Below are 20,911 nucleotides of genomic sequence, written 5' to 3'. Positions count from 1 at the left end.
GGGAGGGGAGGCGATCGCAGTGTGCACATTGGGTGCTTGGCGGGACCCTTCAAATCAGGCATGTGTAAACCCAGATTTTGCAAAATGTTTGTTGGTGCTTAAGATGTATGAAATCAGGCAGTTAAAATGCAAAGGCGCTGGTTACCCACACGGAAGAGAATTATCAAGAGTCCTGGAGCAAGACAGCTGAACGTCCAAGTTTTTCCAGCATCGTCGACCAAGTCTCCACTTGGAGCCCAGAGTGAAACCTTCTTGAGCCTTGGACTGTGGATGAGCATCCAAGGTCAGGCTCCATCATGGTGCACAAACAAAGCACTTAGCGCTCTGACTGCGCTACGCAAAGCCAACGATATACACTAGATGCATAAACAACCCTCATGTCATCAGTATGTATTTCAAAGGCTATCTTTAATTTGTCTCTATATGATTGTTTTTAGGTGGTGGCCGCGACCGTCCAGGGGGTACCAGAGAACGTTCGCCCTCCCTTGGTCACAGTCGTGAACGCCACTGCGCTGCATCTGAGATGGAGGGTGCCAGGGAAACCAAATGGCATCATCCGAGAGTACAGTATCAATGAGACCGGAAAGGGCCTTATCTATAGGGACACTGCTGGTGGGATGCAGCACCCCGTGACAGGTACGCATGGCTCACTCCTGTGCCGGAGATTATTGGGCATTCTGTATGTCACTAATTGCCTGGAAGACATCTCTTCTCATGCCACCGACAACATAACATATCCAAATTATAGGTGCTGAATTGAGTGAATGTCATTTTTTAAGGTGTGCATTTTGATTTTTCTGTGAGGTAATGGTAAAGTACATATGCTACTTATATATCTAAATTAATAAGAAAATGTGATAGCTCGCACTTTTATTCAGGACTTTCTGTCTTAGTGCACTCGAAAAATATGTTTCTATTGACAACAAAAACGGCTTTGTTAGCATTTTTTTTAGTTCTATGTTTACTCACATTATTCATATCTGTTTGCTAAATTGTTTGTTCTCCTTATTTGACCAATCTCTATTAGAAATCCTTCTGTGGTGAAAACAGACATAGACAAATGTTTATCAAGCCAGACCACGGAGGTAATACGAACACCCTTTTCTAGTTAACTTTCTGCAAGGATCCTGTTCAGACAGAAGGGGCCATTCACCCAGTCCCCGTATTACAATGCAAAAAATCAGAAAGCACTTCTGCAAGCCAAATAAATAACAATGAAAGGCTGGGTGAACCTTACAAAAAAGGGGCTAAGAAACATTCAGCCGCGTATAAAAGCTGTGATCAAAACATTGCATGTGCATATAAACCGTGGTACAAGTTCACAATGTTTTTCTCCTTTTTTTGTAAAGCTGGCACCCTACACTTAGGTGATTTATTTAAAAGTTTAACATATATAGAATTCTTGAAATGAAATAGAGGGATCTCAGAAGTTTATACATTTTATAGGTTTTCATGGGGACTCCTGATGCATCATTATTTTGTTATGCTTACTAGACAGTAGACGGAAGATCCACATTAGAAATCATAAATTAGGTTTGCATTTATCGTTTATCTTTTTAGGCCTTGCTGTAGGTGACTGTTGGCAAAACACTATCCCCCAGATGCATCAAGAACCCATTTTGCTATTCCTTAATAGCGAAAAATAACGATTTGCTATTAAGGAATAGCAAAATGCAATGCATGAAGAAATCACTAAAAAAATAGCGGTTTCTTAAAATTCCTTAATCGCGACTCGCAAATTGCGAGTCGCAATTAAGGGATACCTCCCCATTCATTCCTATGGTCTTAGAGGCCCATAGGAATGAATGGGAAGACATTCTCAATTTGCGAATCGCAATTAGTCTCCAAAGGACACCCTGTTGCACCCCCTGAAATTGATCTGTGCACATATGTTGCGCACACACATGCATCCCAAATGCAAAAATACCAGTCGCCAAGGGGCAGATTCTGAGAATCTGCCCCTTTACGAGTGGATTTTACCTTGATGCATCTATGCCGTACTGTATTCAAAATAAACTTGAAGTGGGCTTTGTGTCTTACCCTACCTCATGAGTCAATGGCTTTCTTTTCTACCTCAGTACGTGTTGGACCTGTCAACCTTAGGGCGGTCTCCCCCTACATTTTTGCCCTTTTGCCTCCCACTTTAACTGCAAAATTTTGATGGACTTAGGACTCTGGGCACCTTACCACTGCTAAACAGTGCTACGGTGCAGGTGCTCGCCCCTAAACATTGGCATACCTGCTGCAGGCCCCTTCCCTCGCAGTGAGGTATAACCCTCCATAGGCTAACATAGGAAACCCCCTTTATATCCCTTTATGGGATAACTTCTGAACGGGACATAATAGGTATGTCATTTTTGGTATGGTTGGAATGGTAGTGGGCAACCCTCTTTAGAGGTGTATTGGGTTTGGGCATTATTGTCTCCAAAATAACACGTTTAGAAAGTGGGCATTTTCCTGCCCTGCACTTAGTTCTGTGCACTGCAGACTCCCCCCTCCCATCTGCATGCTGATGGCCTCTCCGGGCTGTGAGGAGGGGGTAGTAATTCACACCTTACCATTTGAATAGGCTGGGCCCGGCTGCCCCACAATAGACTTAACGACCCTGCTTTTGTCACTGCAGACAGCCAGGAACCAGGTAAGGGAAGACAGAGAACCCCCCCATAACCCCCCAAACCCTTCCAGAAGGCTTCTGCACCCTTCTAGTGGCTAGGCAACAGGGTATAAAAGGGAGGGTCCTGGCCACACATCTTTTTTACACGACTGGTCAAGGAGAAACTCTGCTGGAGTAAAGACTGCACGTGTAAGGAGGATTGCCACTTTGCTGAGTTTGACTGTTCCCAGGAACTGCTACCTTTGTTTTGCTGAGCTACCCTATGACCTTCTGATCTTGCCCTTTTAGGGGGTGCTGAAGAACATCTCCAGAGTGTCTCCACACCTTGCTGGCCCCTGTCCTTCACGAAGTAGCAGGGGACTGCAAAATTTTCACGAACTGGATCTGTGATGGAGTGGTCGCGTGTTTACAAACAACCCTGCCAGCACTGGGATCTGCGTGAAACCTTGAGTGTGATCGCCAAGATTGATTTGCGCCCCGTCACCGCTGCTTGCCCGAGTTAAACATTATCGTGATCGCCCCCGCAATGATGTGCGCGGGTGCCTGTACACTGCTGGGGAGCTTCGTGAAAGTGCTTTGTGCCCAAGTCAGAACAGACTAATTTGCATACAGCCAGGTTCTGAAACTGGGATGGTGCAGTGAGCTAAAAAACGGTGTTGGATCTAGCCGTGATCTCTTGACTGGGTGAGAGCTTTCTGCTTAATTCAGAGACTCTGTCCCTCACCACCCCTTGTTGTAAATATTTTTGTCCACCCTAAGCGTGGAAGGGTATTCTCAGATGTGAGACCCTTGCTCATTGCACTATCAGGATTCAAGCAAACCGGGCCGAAGACGGCTGTAATGCCAGAAACCGGTCCCCGGGAGCTTGTTTCCTTCCCAGTGTAAGAATTGGCTTTTGTAGTTTGGTTTGCCCTGTTCCCATCATGCACTGGGACAGGAACAGACTAATTTGCATACAGCCAGGTTCTGAAACTGGGATGGTGCAGTGAGCTAAAAAACGGTGTTGGATCTAGCCCTGATCTCTTGACTGGGTGAGAGCTTTCTGCTTAATTCAGAGACTCTGTCCCTCACCACCCCTTTTTGTAAATATTTTGGTCCACCCTAAGCGTGGAAGGGTATTCTCAGATGTGAGACCCTTGCTCATTGCACCATCAGGATTCAAGCAAACCGGGCCGAAGACGGCTGTAATGCCAGAAACCGGTCCCCGGGAGCTTGTTTCCTTCCCAGTGTAAGAATTGGCTTTTGTAGTTTGGTTTGCCCTGTTCCCATCATGCACTGGGACAGGAACAGACTAATTTGCATACAGCCAGGTTCTGAAACTGGGATGGTGCAGTGAGCTAAAAAACGGTGTTGGATCTAGCCCTGATCTCTTGACTGGGTGAGAGCTTTCTGCTTAATTCAGAGACTCTGTCCCTCACCACCCCTTGTTGTAAATATTTTTGTCCACCCTAAGCGTGGAAGGGTATTCTCAGATGTGAGACCCTTGCTCATTGCACCATCAGGATTCAAGCAAACCGGGCCGAAGACGGCTGTAATGCCAGAAACCGGTCCCTGGGAGCTTGTTTCCTTCCCAGTGTAAGAATTGGCTTTTGTAGTTTGGTTTGCCCTGTTCCCATCATGCACTGGGACAGGAACAGACTAATTTGCATACAGCCAGGTTCTGAAACTGGGATGGTGCATTGAGCTAAAAAACGGTGTTGGATCTAGCCCTGATCTCTTGACTGGGTGAGAGCTTTCTGCTTAATTCAGACACTCTGTCCCTCACCACCCCTTGTTGTAAATATTTTTGTCCACCCTAAGCGTGGAAGGGTATTCTCAGATGTGAGACCCTTGCTCATTGCACCATCAGGATTCAAGCAAGCCGGGCCGAAGACGGCTGTAATGCCAGAAACCGGTCCCCGGGAGCTTGTTTCCTTCCCAGTGTAAGAATTGGCTTTTGTAGTTTGGTTTGCCCTGTTCCCATCATGCACTGGGACAGGAACAGACTAATTTGCATACAGCCAGGTTCTGAAACTGGGATGGTGCAGTGAGCTAAAAAACGGTGTTGGATCTAGCCCTGATCTCTTGACTGGGTGAGAGCTTTCTGCTTAATTCAGAGACTCTGTCCCTCACCACCCCTTGTTGTAAATATTTGTGCCCAAGTCACAGCGGCTGGCCCGAGTTGTCAGCAAGCACACCAACTCCAGAGAGGAAGCTGCGCCGCGATCCCCGTCTGTGAGGCGTTGCCTCGCAACCAGGTTCCCCTGGGACGTGCCCCCGCTGGGGAAGGAGCCTTGCTCGAAGTCGGAGGGGCTGTCCCGCTCCTCCCCCATGCAGTGCCAGCAAACATCAAGCACCCCAGGGATCAGAGAAGCCTCGCATTATCTCCTGCACTCATCTCCCCAGGTAACGCGGAGTCGCCGTTTGGGGTTGGTTGCTGGCCGGCAGGACTGTTTTGGGGCATTTTTCTGAGCGGCCCTGCGGGGACTGTGTTTGTCTGATAGTGGGCCTGCCGGGGCCTATTGACTCTGAATTAAGTTGTTTGAAGCATTGAAAGGCATTGACCATGGAGCCAGTATATCGGGTATGACCTAGTTTTGAAGCAACAGGGGCACCGTTACGCTGGGAAGAAGAAAGAGGGACAGATTCTCATAACATTTTAACTACCACAAGTCAATAACCGTCCTCACCTCAAACCTGTGACTATCTTCTACCAGTGCATGTGACTGAGGAGGTACAGAATCCACAAACTCATTTTTGTAACAGCCTCCCCAAAAGACATTTTACTGGAAACCTTTTATTGTGATTCTTGTCTTTGATCTTACCCAAATTTAGATAAAGATACTTTTATTTTTCTAAAACCGGTGTGGTGTCCTTTGGTGGGGTTTCACTGGACTACTGTGGGTGTGTGTTATGCACACACTTTACACATTGCCTCATGAGTTAGGCCTTCCTGCTCTGTGCCAAGCTACCATAGGGTGGTCTAGGGTGTTTTGAGACCTACCCTGCCGGAAGTGGTGATCCCTACTTGGACAAGGGTGTAACCCCACCAAATAGAGACTGCGTTTCTAACAGTACCATACTAAAATATGCATAGCTTTCCTCCCTAGTCCTGTGTTTGTCTGCCCAAGGTTCAATACCGTTTCACTATGCTTTAATTTGATGAGTTGTATCCTTCTACTGCTAAAGTCAGAGCCTTTCAATGCTGGACTAATTTGGCTCCTTTTGTGATTCTGCCTACTTCTGCACCCCTCTTTCATACTCCATTAAATATTAGTGCCTAAAGTCTGATCACCTCCCGCCAAAGCCTGTTTCTGTAAACACCGCCTTTTGCAATATTGGTGGGAAGCCATCTTTAAATTCCAGGCAGACTTCCCCAAGGTTTTCATGTTCATCGGCCATCTTGGAATGCTTTTTCTTTTATTTTTAGAAAAGTAATTTAAAGATGGTCTCTGCACATATGCGGAGACCGTTGTCTTGTTATGTTATGTTATGTTATGTTATAACCAATTTATAAAGCGCACTTAGACCAAGGTTTCATGGCGCTGTTTTTTGAGCAATTGTGAGTTAACTGTTCTGACGTCTTATGGTTTATCTTAAAATAAAAGAAAGACCATTTCAAAATGGTCACTGCGCCTCTACTGATGCATTGGTATATCTATCCATTGACATAAACTCACTCATATGGCTCGCAAATGTTTAGAGCTATAGGGGCACATGCATCAATATTGCATTTTGCGATTCCTTAATTGCGAAAAATAAGGAATCGCAATTAAGAAATTGCAAACTGCAATGCATCAAGAAATCGCTATAATTGAGAATCCCAATTAAGGAATACCTCCCCATCCATTCCTATGGGCCTAGAGGCTCATAGGAATGAATGGAAAGACATTCTTAATTTGCAATTCACCATTAGAAATTCGCAAATTAAGAATGCAATTTCAAGGGTGCAGGGGTGCCCAAAGGACACCCTGTTGCACCCCTGAAATCTGCTTAGAAGTACATTTTGCACACTCACATGCCCCAAGGGCATGTGTTTGTGTAAAATGGAACTTTGAAAAATGCAATTTAGTGCATTTTTCAAAGTTTTCGCAAATTACCATGAAGGTCAACTTCATGGTAATTTGCTCCCCTTATTTGCGAATTCGCAAATTTTTAGAGTTTGATGCAATGCATTTAAGGAATCTTAATTTGAGATTCCTTAAATGCAATCGCAATTTTAGAAATCGCAATTTTGCAATTTCTTAAATTGCGAAAATTACAAAAATGTTAATGCATCCCAAAAATGGGAATTGCATTTGCAAATGGCCGAATTTTGCGATTCGCACCTTTTGCGAATGCAATTTCCTTTGATGCATGTGCCCCATGATGCTTTGAGCTACAAAGTAACCCAGAAATGGTCTAAAGTCAACTATCTACGTTTTCCCCCACATTGAAAAGGGACATACCAAGAATATGTTTTCTTGTGCAACAGATAGTTAAATGAATCATTTTGTGTGTGTGGGCCCATAATTGTGCCAATTGTGTTCTGCTAATACAACAGCATCACAGAAAGCTATGGATTTATTCAATATCAGACTATTTGTTGAAGATTTGAGGCTGGAATCCAAACACAGCCCTCTTCGTTCTAACCCAGCGTCTTATCTATGAGTAACATTCTTATATATGGGAGTAAGGTGGTAAAAGAGGAGGTCACAGCCCAAGAGGGGGTGTTACAATAGCATTTAAGGCCTCTTCCCTCATTCAACTTTGAAATCACGCATGCATTTTTCAAACAAGTCAGTCCCAAAGTTGTGCAATCCCTTGCCCCTTCCCTGCAAAGTCCTACCCTCCCACTTCCCTACACTGCCTCCACAAAGTAGCTGGCCTCTGATTTGGTACTGGAACAGAATGTGCACATTTTTTAGCTTTGACAGGTCTGTAACTCTCTGAGAGCCATGTTTACTGTCTGCTCTTCATTTTCCATAGCCTTAACCTTCATTAATTTACCTGGATAAATGTCAGATTTGCCGGGGCATATGGCTGGCGTTCCTTGGAATTTGATGCTGAAATTGTACATTTGGGTCTGTAAGAGGATACATGTGGTTGCAAAACAACATAAGATGAGTATGCTTGGGTATCAAGTGAATGGCTGCATCCCTGACATATTATATGGCTGCATCCTGAGTCCTATTTGGGAGGAAACATTCCTCTGCATTAGTAAATATGTTTGTTGAATGAATGAAAGGTCATGTATTGGTGCTTCAAGTAATATCATTCAATTCTGACATCTAACTTGAAGGACTTAGCAATGATACTGCTGCTATCCCTAGCATTTAGGTCAATCAACCCCCTTGGAAATGTGCTGTTCTTTCAATTAAATATTTCCAAGACAGTACCCAAATACTACTTCCTTTATGTAAGGACACTATAGAAGTGGGGGTTCTGTGTTCATCGCTCTGACAGTGAAATGATACATGCAGCATAAATGAGTTACCAATGAGGAAACACAGCAACCACTGATAGCACAGTCACAATCCTCCTCCCTGTGTTGCCTCCAAGACAAGTACTGGAGCGGGCTGAGCGGGGTTTCCACGTGCCCCAACATCCCATAACACAGCTGGACCACGGCACCACAACCACAATGGTTAAACCCAAGATGGTGAAGCCACACCCCACTGCTTCTAAAGATATTATGGGAATGCTCTCATTACACTCAGACATAAAAGGCTTCTGAGCCAATTGGAGGTGACATTAGGGAAGCACTTTACTGGATTCGAAAGGGAGCTACAAGCAACACAAGACCCAATGCCCACATTACAAACAAAAATTGACAATGTAGTTTTAGAAGTCAACCTATTGTGATTGGACCATAAGAAATTAATAATGCTATAATGACACAGTATCAGCATTAAGAACACTTCACCCTACAGTTAAAGAACTGCAAGCCCAGCTAAGAAGCGTAACCATAGAAGTGAAAGTGCTCCAGGTGAGAGCGGAAGATGCCTAAGGCCGCTCTAGGTGCAATACATTCTCCTCCAGTGGCTACACGAATAGGCCGAAGGACACAATGTGGAACTCTTCCTTAAGCAACAGCTGTCGGAGACCGTGTTGACTGACAGATCCCCTATGTACTTCTCCATTGAAAGGGCTCAGTGAGTCCCATGGCAGCCGCTGCAGCTGGGGATGGCACTTTTCTGATCATTGCACGGCTGCTCAACTACAGAGGCAGAGACCTAATACTGCAGCTTTTACAGAGCACCTTGGCAGTTTCAGAGCTCTACAGTGACCGCCTACCAATATTACACTACAGAGGCCCAAAAGTGATGTAATTTGTACATGGTGGTGTAACAATAACTGCATGAATTGGGCCTGAAATATGCCCTTTTTTTCCTGGTGAAGCTATGAGTGGAGGAAGGAGAGTCACACACTGAGCTCCAGAAACTTAATAAGCGCTGGTGAGGGCAGATTTACGGTACAACCTTCTTGGCGTACAGAAGAGGTATACTGATTTGTATAGCACCAAGAGTGCCGCTCACAATGGTCACACATGATAGATCCAGAGGGTAGATATGTTGTGGTAGAGGATAGAACAGGTTGGAAACTATTGACATTGATGATGATATATGCCCTAAACACCCACCACTACAAATTCCTGGACAAACTGACACCGACACTCATGCAAAACCTGCAGTCTCTTTGCTTGTTGGGCTGAGATCCCAACTGTGTATTAGATATCAACGTGGACTGGTCCATGCCCCCCATGCCAAACACGAATTATCATAAAACTGCACTCCATTTCCAGCAATGGACAGAAAGTAGACAGGTACATGATATGTGGAGAGTTTTGTATCCTACACACAGAGAATACGGATATTATTTCCTGGTTCATCTGCTCCACACACGACTACATTTGTTCCTTATTGATTCATTGCTTTGCCCAAAAGTACTTGGCACGGATAACTTAGATGCACAGTCTCAGACCACTGCCTGCTTAAATTAATATTACGTTGGGGTAGAGGCAGGCCAAAATACCGATCTAGACACTACTGAGAGAGACCTTACTAGACACACCATTCCGAGAATGTATGGGCACACACATCTCACAATACTTTCATGAGAAGGAAGGGTCAACTGAAATTTGGTTGTCAGAATGGTAAGCATTTTATGTGGTTCTGTGGCTGCAGTGTATTAGCACTACGTGGAGGGTGAAGCACTCCATACAGAAGCACATAATGAACTTGAATGATACATGCGCTTAACTGAAATAATGACACAGAGCAAGTGGGGTGCCTCCAAAAGCTCCAACAGCAACACACAGTGGTGGTTCTCCCATGGGGGCGTTTGGGCGCCGCCCCACCTGTTTTCTCGCCGTGCGAGAAGAAGGCAGAAACAAATGGTAGTTATTTATTAATAACTACCATTTGTTTCTGCCTGCCCTTTTCGCACGGCGAGAAAGCAGTCAGCCGTCAGCCGATTCCGAACTTCCTGGTTTCTCGAGCCTCAGGGCAGGGGGGAGTGGCTTGGGGGAGTGGCTTGCCTACTGTTGTGAATACGTACTGTTTGGACAGCCTGAGAGGCTGTCCAAACAGACAGTATTAGCAACAGTGGGCAAGCCGCTCCCCCAAGCCTCCTCCCACTCTCCGTTCTGCAGGATGCAGACTGTGAGAAATGACGTATTTAGGGCAGCCGGCCGAACCAATCAGCGCCGGCTGCCATGGAGGGGAGGGAGGCTGCCTGCAGCAGCCTTCAATGACGAGAGCCCACATTCAAAATCCAGGACGAAGGCGGGAGCAGTCTCGAGACGGAGTCAGCGCGGGAACGAAGCCATTAATCCAAGGTAAGTTTTTTAATTTATATTCATTGTATTTTGAGATCCATTCATCTCTTGTTCCCTTGCAGTATACTGAAAAGGAGGTAAACTAAACGTTCATAAAAATGTTTTTTTTTTTTAAATGTAAACAGCGCAGTGGTTTACCAGCCGTAAAACTGAAGGGTGCTAATTTTATGGCAAATGTGCACATGGATCGCAAGCAAAAATGCTGTAACTCGCGAAAATTCGAGACACTGGCTCAAAGGGGGCTGATCCAATGCCCCATACTATAAGTTGTGGTGGGCGCAAGAAAAATGTATGTGAATTAGTGCTGTGTGCTTTGAATGGGTGTGTGCATGGGTATGTGCTAGCGAATGATGGGTTTATGTGTGCGCTTGTGAATGGATGGGTGTGAGTGCACATGTAGATGGGTGGGAGTGAGTATGTGTGTGCTTGTGAGGGATGGGAGGATGGGACTGTGCTTGCGCGTTCCCACGGCCCGCCCCACTAATCGTCGACATTACGAGCCGCCACTAACACACAACATTGTATTGCAGACTGGGTCATTTAGACTATAGGGAATGCACAGCCAGACAGCATCTAGATGGGACAGAGCAGCAAAACTGTTGGCATGGCTACTGAAGAGAGGGTCACCTGAGTCACTTTGAGGGCAGTACAGCCCTGGGCAGGTACACTGATGAATTTCCAGGATGACATAAATAAAGCCTGTGAATATTATTATGCCACACTATATGCAGGCCATGCTCCGGTGTACAATGAAAGAGTACATGCAAGTATACAGGAAATAAGGATCCCCAGAATCAACTCAATTCAGCACAGTAAACTGGAACAGCCTCTCAGAGTGTAGGAGATGCACATGGCGTTCGGCCAGATGACGAGGAACAAAACACATTCTCAGTTTGGGCTGGATTGTTCCCATGAAGAGTAGGGATTGTGAGGTTTTTCCCACGACTCACAAGGACCCCCATTGAGGACCTGTGCCCCTACTAGATACAAATTGCCCGATATTGTGATACCGCAACAGCGGTTCCCGGGATTGGTATATTGCCACAATTTATTATCGTAACTACTGAGCCTATTTCGGGGTCCCCGGTGTGGGCACTATTTATATTTGTGTTCATTAGGCAATTTATTGTTGTCCTGAGGATGAACCTTGTTTTTTAATTGGGTTCGAAACCGCGTCGCCCTAATACACTAAATGCATAACTATTTTGTGATTTACTATTTGCATATGTGTAGAATTTGTATTGTCTGTGTATGATTTATGATATTCAGACCGCCACAATTTGCTTTTAAATTCCCTTGTTTGTTATCCCTTGAGTGTGTTTTTTGGGCACCGGCTGGTGTCCCACTTGTATCACACTGATTTTTATATATATTCTATTCATTGGAAATTAAACTGTCCGGCTGGCCACATGATATAGAACTATTTAGTCTATATTTATTTGGATTCATTGTTTCTTGTCTAGGGACCACTGTCTCTGTTGACCCATGAAGTGTAGGGTCAAGACTTATTTGCATATGGCTGGATCCAAACTGGGGTGGCATAGTGAGCAAGAGAACGACGGACGAAACCCAGTTCTCTTGACTGGGGGTGAGTGGTTGAAAATTTTCAGCACTCCGTCCATCATCTTGTTGTGTTTGCTATGTTCACCCTAAGTGGCCATGGGTATGCCCAGATTAGGGTCCCTTGCTCGCTGTGCCATTGGAATCAAGCTGTTACCAACCACAAGGGCAGTCCAGCAAACCTGAACCGTGGACAATCAATCTATACACCTAACACTTGGTTCAAGAGAAAGGTAATTAACAATATGCAATTTCACACCACAAACTAAGATTTGCAAATCGTAATACATAAAAAGACAAAAAAGGGAAAAGGATGAAGAAGCCCTTCAATTAAAAAGCTCTATGTTTTCAGTATCAAAAAATTATTATTTATTAGTACATATGGTAAAAACATTAGGACATGTACGCTCAAGACAGGGTGCGGTATACAAAACAACATATCACAAACCAGACATGTGGCAAACAGAAAAATTACATATTACAATAAAGGAACAACATAAACAGAAATAATGTGTCCTTGTGTAAATTAGGCCACAAAAACGTTGACTGCGTTTCGACCGCTGTATCACTGCACGGTCATCTTCAGGACTCAAAGATCACTTGAGCGTTACAAGTCTATATAAAAACAATCAATCGGACCAATCTTCCATTGATGGTCGTCCACAAAAATTCTCAAGATGTATTTCTGATGATAGCGAGTATACGTTCAAAACTGCATGGTTGCCTGTTCCGGATGCGGAATCAAGCTGGCATGGCTGATAAGAAATGAAAAACGGAAACCAGTCTTAGGAGGCTTGTTTCCGGTCCAAGAAGGGCCTGATCTGGCAGTTCAGTCTGGACTTTTCCCATGAGGAGCAGGGTCAAGATTGATTTGCATATGGCTCAGTTCAAACTGGGATGGCGAAGTGAGCAAAATAATTATGGACTAGACCTATATCTGTTGACTGTGGGTGAGTGGTTGAAAAGTTTCAGCACACTGTCCATCATCTTGTGTTTGCGTTGCAATGCGGGCACCAACCTTCTCAGTTGTTTTTTCATTGCATCTCTATAAAGAAATAAAGTAATAAACACACAATTAGAAGCAAAACCTTATTGAGAAACTGTAATCCAGAGGGAAAATTCTGATGGGTAGCTCTCACAACAAGCATTTGCAATGCAATAGGTCTTGTATTTGCGAGAGTTTGAGCTATTGGCATTGCAATTGACAATGCCTTCTATTTATCTGTTTTGAAAATCTACAAATGGTGCGTAAACATGCACCTTGTACTCATAGTTCTTGCTTACGAAAAGCAGTGCTGGCAGTAAAATGCCAGTCTTGCTTTTTGTAAGCAAGAACTAGGAGTGCAAGTTGCGTGTTTACGCACCACTTGCAGGTTTTCAAAACAAAAATAAAAGGCATTGTCATTTGCAATGCCAATAGATCAAACTCTCGCAAATGCAAGACCTATTGCCTTCACCTCACGAGATGTTAACAAAGTTGCTAATTAGTTCTGATTTATAAGAATTCTGGAATTTGAGAGCTCTTCCAATGTTTTGGAATTTTTGTTTGTGTAGTTATGCCAACAAAGCCTTGTATTGTAGGGATAACTGCCCGAGCTGCCGACTTTTGAGCAAAGGGACCAGATTACAGTCGGCGTGGGCTCATCATCCTGTGATTTTGGGCAAATCATAATCTCCCCAAGCCTACAAGAAAATGATTATCTCCTTGTGTAATATAACTGTTTCTCAGGTAAAGCGTACCAATACTTTTGGGTCGAGGTTGTGGTATATAAAACGTCCCAAAAAAACATAAAACGTGAGGGTGAACGGACTACAAACCTACTATTCTAACAAACGTCACATTTTAGTTTGCTACAAAAAAATAAACGCAAAAGACGCACGCCGGAAGTCTTCTTGTCTCTACCTGAAACGCCTTTTCTACTCTCGCGAAATGTCATTTCCATGGGAAGATTTCGCCAGCACAAAAAGTTTTCGGCTTTCAGGGGAGAAAGAATGAAGGGGCATATTACCAAGCAATAGCGATAATTATCGCTATTGCTTGGTTAGAGACAAAAATTTACCGCTGAGCTGCGGCGATTTTTTACCGCAAATAAACCTTGGTATTACCAAGGTTTATCGCAAATGCGATAAAAATCGCCGCAATGCATGAATATCGCTGAAAAGTCAGCGATATTCATGCATTACCGAGCTAATGCTCTTAGCCATGTTAGCCACCTCCCATTGCATAACATGGCTAAGAACTGCTCAGGGCAGGTGTTAGCTTTTGGAGATATTCGCGCTTAGCGCGAATATCTCCAAAAGTTGGTAATAGGAGATAGCGACTGTTTTCAGTCGCTAACATCTTGGCACGCCCACTTTGCATGTCATTAGTGATAAATATCACTGAAATGCAAAGTGGGGCCCAAGATTGTCGCTATCTCCTACTACCTGTCGCTAACTGGTGTTAGCGACAGCTAGGTAATAGGGAGATAATTTTATCTCCGCTTTCTTGGCTTTTAAAGCCAAAAAAGCGGAGATAAACCCCCTTGATAATATGCCCTGAAGTGTCTTAGGCTAAAAGAGGCGTGGCTAAAAACTGAATAAGTCAGGCTCAGTCTACTGGGTGCGGGTGTGGTGCCCCAGCGTGTAGGCGGGCATGTGGGTGTGGCAACAACCAGGAAGTGGAGATAGGCCGACTTAAAAAAGTCACAATTACTTACTTTACCCAAAGCGGCGTCTGGGCCAGTATCCAGCAGGTTTAAGAGGCTAAGCCTAGTGCCATAGCTGTCCCTACTTTTTTGTTTATGCACTTTTGCAACCTTTTGAGGGACTTGAGATCACTTGCCAAAGCACTGTGATGCCCATAGACAATGTTCGCGCTCTAGCAAACTGGATAAATAAAGAGAGATACTGTCTATCAGGAGGTGACGTTGGGCGGGTTCGGGTGTCAGGGACCTCCGTACCCTAAAGGGCGTGGTTAGCACAGAAGCAGCACTGAAGGGGCGGAGATGGAGCTAGCAAAGGGGCCTGTGTTGTGAGGGGCTCATGCAGTGGGGGAGTGTCCTGGTGTCAGGGCCGGGTCGCTCTTGCCACAGCAGCTTGGCACCATCCCCCTCTACCCCGTGTCCCGGGAACTGCGCTAAATGAGTGGTGCGGGCGCCACAGCGAGACATCTGGTTTCAATTATTGCGCCCGCGTCTTGGCACGATAATTCAAACCACATGGTGGCCGTACGGGTAACCGACACCTATAGGCCATGAGCGGAGCAATGCGCCCGCCTTTAGCCAATTGCGTGATGTCTTTGTTAAAAAGATGCACGCAAAGGCCAATAGCGTGGGCCAAAACAAAAAGCACACACACACGAGCGTGTGCGATTCTTAGGTTAGTTTTCAAAGCCCCTACATGAAGTCTTCACCAGAACAGGACATGCGCGCTGTTACAGGCTCGACCTAAAAAGGGACTCAACCAGAAATTAAGTGATGAAGCCCTGACAATTCAAGATAATCATAAACAAAGCACTATCGCTGGCCTGATGCTGGGCTTGCTTATCAATCCCATATATGCCAACATTTGGGAACAAGTGAAATAATTTGAGAGAAAATTGAAAACATTAATTTACATGAATAACTTGCATTAATAACTTGCATTAAAAAACGTCTTTGTATCGTTAAAAGTATGTGCTTTCACTTGGGAGTGTTGGAATGTATGCAGTCCCAAAGGGGGTGCACTGTGCATGTACCGTTTCTCCAAGACAGTTTAGTTACTCATTGGTAAATGAGCCGGTTTATGTTTCCAGTGTCACAATGCCTCTGATGACTGGACATGTTGGCGAGGGTTCCCCTCACTCCCGCACGTCAGCTGTGACTGTCCTGGCACGAAGGATCGTGTAGCTCGCTGTTCGCCTGCGTTACAAGATGTCTCTTGCCAGAGTCCACGGCCTGTCTCAACGTAGGACAGTCATGTATCCTCCACAAAGCATCATTTGATATCCCGACTTTAATTGCGCGCGCCTCTACTGACGGACCCCGCCGTTGCCACAGCAACGGCAAGCCGCTAATGAAGTTGTAGCCTTATTCCTCCCCGAGACTTTAAATCCAGGACTTTAGCAAACAGCGCCGGGGAAGGCGCGCACCTTGCCACGGCGCCATTGTCCTGCAGCTTATTTTTAATTACAATGAATCCTGAGAAACGCGATCCCAGAAATACTTTGTGGGAATAGCGGTGAATGCGCTCGTCACGCGGAATCCATAAATTGCTTATAATCCTCTCAAGATGCTAAAAAAAGCGTTGGGTAATTGAAGACAGGAAGTCCTCGGTTAATTATTTAGAGGTGTTATCAATGCTTTAAGTAAACTGAGGCATTTTCTGCTATCTCACCGAGCTGAATGCCGCAGGGACGTAGGGGCTGCAGCCATCAGCTTCTCGTGTTCGCTAATGCAAACAGCGCTTGGCAGCTTGTCAATAATGGGGCCTTTTATATCATTTATCACTGAACACTTCCACTCCCTTGTAGGGACCAATTTGGGTGACAGTTATGGCATTGTTTCACTCTGAGTTACTCCGACTTTATAAACGGGTCTGGTAACAGCCCGGGCGAGGAAAGATTACAATAATTAGTCCCAGGCATTATTCCCATGGCGACGAGAGCAAAAGTAAATTGTACCTTAGTTTTTGTTCGACTCTTCAACAATTGTAGATCTGCTCTTGGAGGGCAGCGAGGATGTCTCCAACATAATAAATTGGTTTGTGAGTTTATCGGAGTGATGGTGTCTCAGGGACTTGACAATCTGTCAGCTGTAAGTTTTAGTAATTGCCGGTATTGATTGGTGTACGGCTGGTTGGCACCATTACTGTTCTAGCCAACAAATGGTAGTGTTATGTAATGCCAGACTGCTGAAGGTAGTGATCAGTGCCATCATTACGTAGTGACCTCTTATGAATCATAAATGTGCCACTTAGGAGTGTGCTGTGCTCGTCGGGCAGTCACTGTGACGGGCCACTGAACATATATTGAGTTGTAGGGTTTTTTATGCATAGTACCCTTAGTCAGAGAGCGCACGAAGAACAGAACAGATGGGATCAAAAACTCCATACAGCAGACGATCGACAAAGTGCACACAAAAGTGTTCCAGGTTGAAAATGCCGCCAAACTGTGATATTTATTAGTTCTTGCCTTATATGCACTGTGAATGTGTCTATTAAGCCTGTAAAAAGAAACCTTCTAGAATAGTTAAAGTCTTGGAATTAGCATGCTCCAGAGGTGTGACAAAAACGTTGGCACAAACTTCCATGCAGTGATGGAGAGTAGGAAACTGATATCTAGTTGCTGAAGTATTTGAAATAATTTTCTTTGGATGTATTGAACTGAACCTTCCAGCCTTTATCGCACATGCTATACAACTTTACAGCGGTAACTGTACCTATCACAGCCTCATGTTCAACAGCATTGACAAAACCCATGGGTCTTCAGTTAGTTGCCAGCATTTAGGCTTTTTTCAGTGTTCGTTTTGTTATACTTTTTCATAAAAAACGCTGGGCACCTATATATTCAAATGAATACATGGCTAAAGTTTTGGTCCCCACTGCTGAGAGTAGTCTGAAAAGTGTGTGATTCCTCTACATTCAAATGCAGAGTACAAAATATGCTACTTTAAAACAGCCAACAAACAGTCCCGGTGGACTACCTCCAGGAGGTTGGAAAAGGATCTTGTAATTAAAAGAAGTGCAAAGATGGTGGCTCAAAATCTTTAAAACCTATACTTAACTTTCCCATTCCAGTGCACAATCTTCAGAAAATCAATAACACTGATGAAATCAGCAAAGTACTTTTTCTTCATCAGAGTTGAGCATTATTAAATTTACCGGAAGTTGAAAATATTGTAAAATTATGCAAATAGTGGAGTAGCGTCCTCAGAAACAATTTACAGTACAGTGCTAAATGTCAACCCCACACCGTCAAAGTCATTTGCACTGCATCAAAGGATGAAAAATTAAACATTTAGATTACTCCTGGAATTAAAACCATGAACACTTGTTTGCATCAGCAGCCAGCCAAAAACTCACAATAATTTAATTTCACAATCCCTTTCTGCATGGTCAGAGTCACACTTGTGGTATATTTAAATGTTGTAGGGCTTCCTGAAGTGAGCTGGGTCATCTGACTCGGCATGTATGGTACCAGAATGTTCCATGCTTTAGGGGCTATGAGTGAGAAAGCTTGACTGCTGGGTCTTGTTTTCTGTGTGCGTGGAGCAAGTAGGAGTTCGGTTGAGTAAGGGTGTCCGGTAGGTCTGTGAAAGCAGAGGCTGTTGTTGAGGTATGCTAAGCCAGAGTTATGTAGTGCTTTCGAATGTGGGTTAGGAGCTTAAAGTGTACTCTTTTGAGGTGAGGTGTGTTCGCGATACGGATCGCATATACCTGTATTATTTTATTACCCTCCATGGTGAAATTGTCCTTGAATCTGCGATTAATCCTGTTTATTTGACCTTTTACTCCTACTTGATGACAATTTGGTATTTATGTCCTTCCTTCCATCCTATTGTAAAGCGCTCTGATATCCCTCGGGATCTTGTTCGTGCTATGAAAAACTTGAGGTTGACAGTTCCTGCGTTTGGATCATCCAGACCTACAGCTAGGAAAAGTAAACTGACCAATAATTAATTTGCATCTTTCAGACTTGTGGTTGCAGGTTTGAGAGCTGTGCTGCCTGGGCACATACAAATGTGCATCAGCGCATTTTACTCAGGGTACATTGTGGCCAAATTGGCGTCCATTTTGTTTTAATCCCATTCACTTTTCGGAATGATGCAGAGTATGTGATGGAAGATGGGTGCAGAGATGCTGGGAGGTCCACTGCTCATGCTGTGCTGTTCGCACTCCATCCTTGTTAGTGTCAGACTGCAGCCATTGAATAGCTATGCAATGGGAAGCCAGCTAACACTTCTCTAGAGATTGTATTTTTAGTACATTAGCAGAGCAGCGTGGCAGCGCTGAAACTGCTGCACCTCGCCCGCGCATAATAAAGAACTTCAGCTTTCAGTGCTCTCAATCTGCTACTTTTCAACAGCACTAAATTCTCTCGATTTTTTTTTAAAATGTAGTCATAATGATTCCTGTTTTATGATGCCTATTCCTTTAAGAGCCAGCAGGACTCCCTTTAGGGCAATTCAGGTAATTTGTTGCCACAGTAATCTCTACCATTCTAAAATGTTAACTACTTGGATTTCTTCCATGCCTTTGCTTCACTAATCTGAAGCTATCGTTTCCCTCTCTCTCGCATTTTTATTGTGTCTGTTACAGCAACATTTTGCTCTATTCGAGTGTTGTTGCTTCAGCCTTTCCTGGTACATTGTTCTGTGCATTCTGTATATTCTCATCCTATTAGAATATTTGCTCCCATAATTTATTGGCATATTTTTCTGAAAAGTATTTCAAGATTTTACTTTCTAATAAATGACCTGTCTCCTAGGCTAGCAGTAGGTCATTTGAGATGTCATCAGTGATGTCATCAGTGATGTCACCGACCATGTCATGAATGATGTAATATGTGACATCATCAGCAGTGGATTGCGGGTGCGCGATATATAGTTAGTGCAACTAACTATATATGGAATTTCAATGGTTTTGTGTGAGTAAAATAAGGTTTTGTAAATGCTAATTCCTAACTATATATGGTCTATAACCTATGGTTTTTTCAGTGAATTTTCAAGGTTTTGTAAATGCTAATTCCTAACTATATATGGTCTATAACCTATGGTTTTTTCAGTGAATTTTCAAGGTTTTGTAAATGCTAATTCCTAACTATATATGGTCTATAGCCTATGGTTTTTTCAGTGAATATATATATATACATACATATATAAAATATATCATCTGTATATCTATATAAATACAAACATAAATGCATTCATACATATACTTATATGCATACAGATGCATGTTATTTACATGAAAGTTGAAAAAACACTAATAAAAGCAAAGCTAAAAAGCCACCTCATTACAAACAGAATGGCTTTAACTTAAACGAGGGCGAGATCTATTGCATTTTCAATGCTTGTTTACTTTGGTTCCATCAAGAAGGCATTCAGATGTATCACACATTTGCCATAAATTCTGAATGTTAGCACTCTAGTTGCACATTAGATCACTGTAGTAAAGCTACTGCTCACCAGGGACGTCTGCTGCTGGTATTCAAAGTGCATGTTTCAGTCTGCATGTGAGAATTTTTTTAATGAAATAGAAGAGGATTTGAGAAGTCACTCAAAATGATCCCTAATTTTTCTTTCTGAAGCACTAATCATACTTTCTATGGCAAAATTAACCCCCTCATGTTGTTCCTTTTTAAATTGAGTGTTTTCAGACTTACCACTTCATTCCAATCAAGATGGCTTCTGGTGTGCCATACTTTTGTCATAAGTAAGACTGTTAGCGCTCTAGTTGTTCTTAAGAACACTCTGGGACATTCTGTCATTGGGCTATACTTGGGGTACATCTGGGTGATATTTGGGCTACATTTAGGCTCTTTTGTCTCTGGTGGCCATCTTGGGAGACTGTATGTCAGAATTTTTTAATGAAATTGAAGAGGGTTTGAGAAGTCACTCAAAATGTGCCCTAATTTTTCTTTCTGCAGCACTAATCATAATTCATATGGCAAAATATACCCCCTCATTTTGTTCCTTTTTAAATTAAATGTTTTAAGAGTTACCACTTTATTCCAATCAAGATGGCTTCAGGTGTGCCATACCTTTGTATAAGTAGGACTGTTAGCGCTCTAGTTGTTCTTTAGAACACTCTGGGACATTCTGTCATTGGGCTATACTTGGGCTACATCTGGGTGATATTTGGGCTACATTTGGGCTCTTCTGTCTCTGGTGGCCATTTTGGGAGACTGCATGTCATAATTTTTTAATAAAATAGAAGAGGATTTGAAAAGTCACTCAAAATGTGCCCTAATTTTTCTT

General features: G+C 43.7%; 1 protein-coding gene across 1 annotated transcript in view; it reads left to right on the top strand.

The window, feature by feature from the left end:
- The window catches only part of USH2A (usherin), a 2,319,650-nt gene that overhangs the window by 1,677,241 nt on the left and 621,498 nt on the right, over positions 1-20,911 (top strand). Inside the window, exon 45 of the mRNA XM_086925936.1 lies at positions 438-636. Within this exon, the coding sequence (XP_086782062.1) occupies positions 438-636 (199 nt within the window). The remainder of the gene's footprint in view (positions 1-437; positions 637-20,911) is intronic.

This window comes from Lissotriton vulgaris, chromosome 6 (genome assembly GCF_964263255.1).
Source record: "Lissotriton vulgaris chromosome 6, aLisVul1.2, whole genome shotgun sequence".
NCBI classification, from domain to species: Eukaryota; Metazoa; Chordata; class Amphibia; order Caudata; family Salamandridae; genus Lissotriton; species Lissotriton vulgaris.
This window is presented reverse-complemented; position numbering and strand designations above follow the sequence as displayed.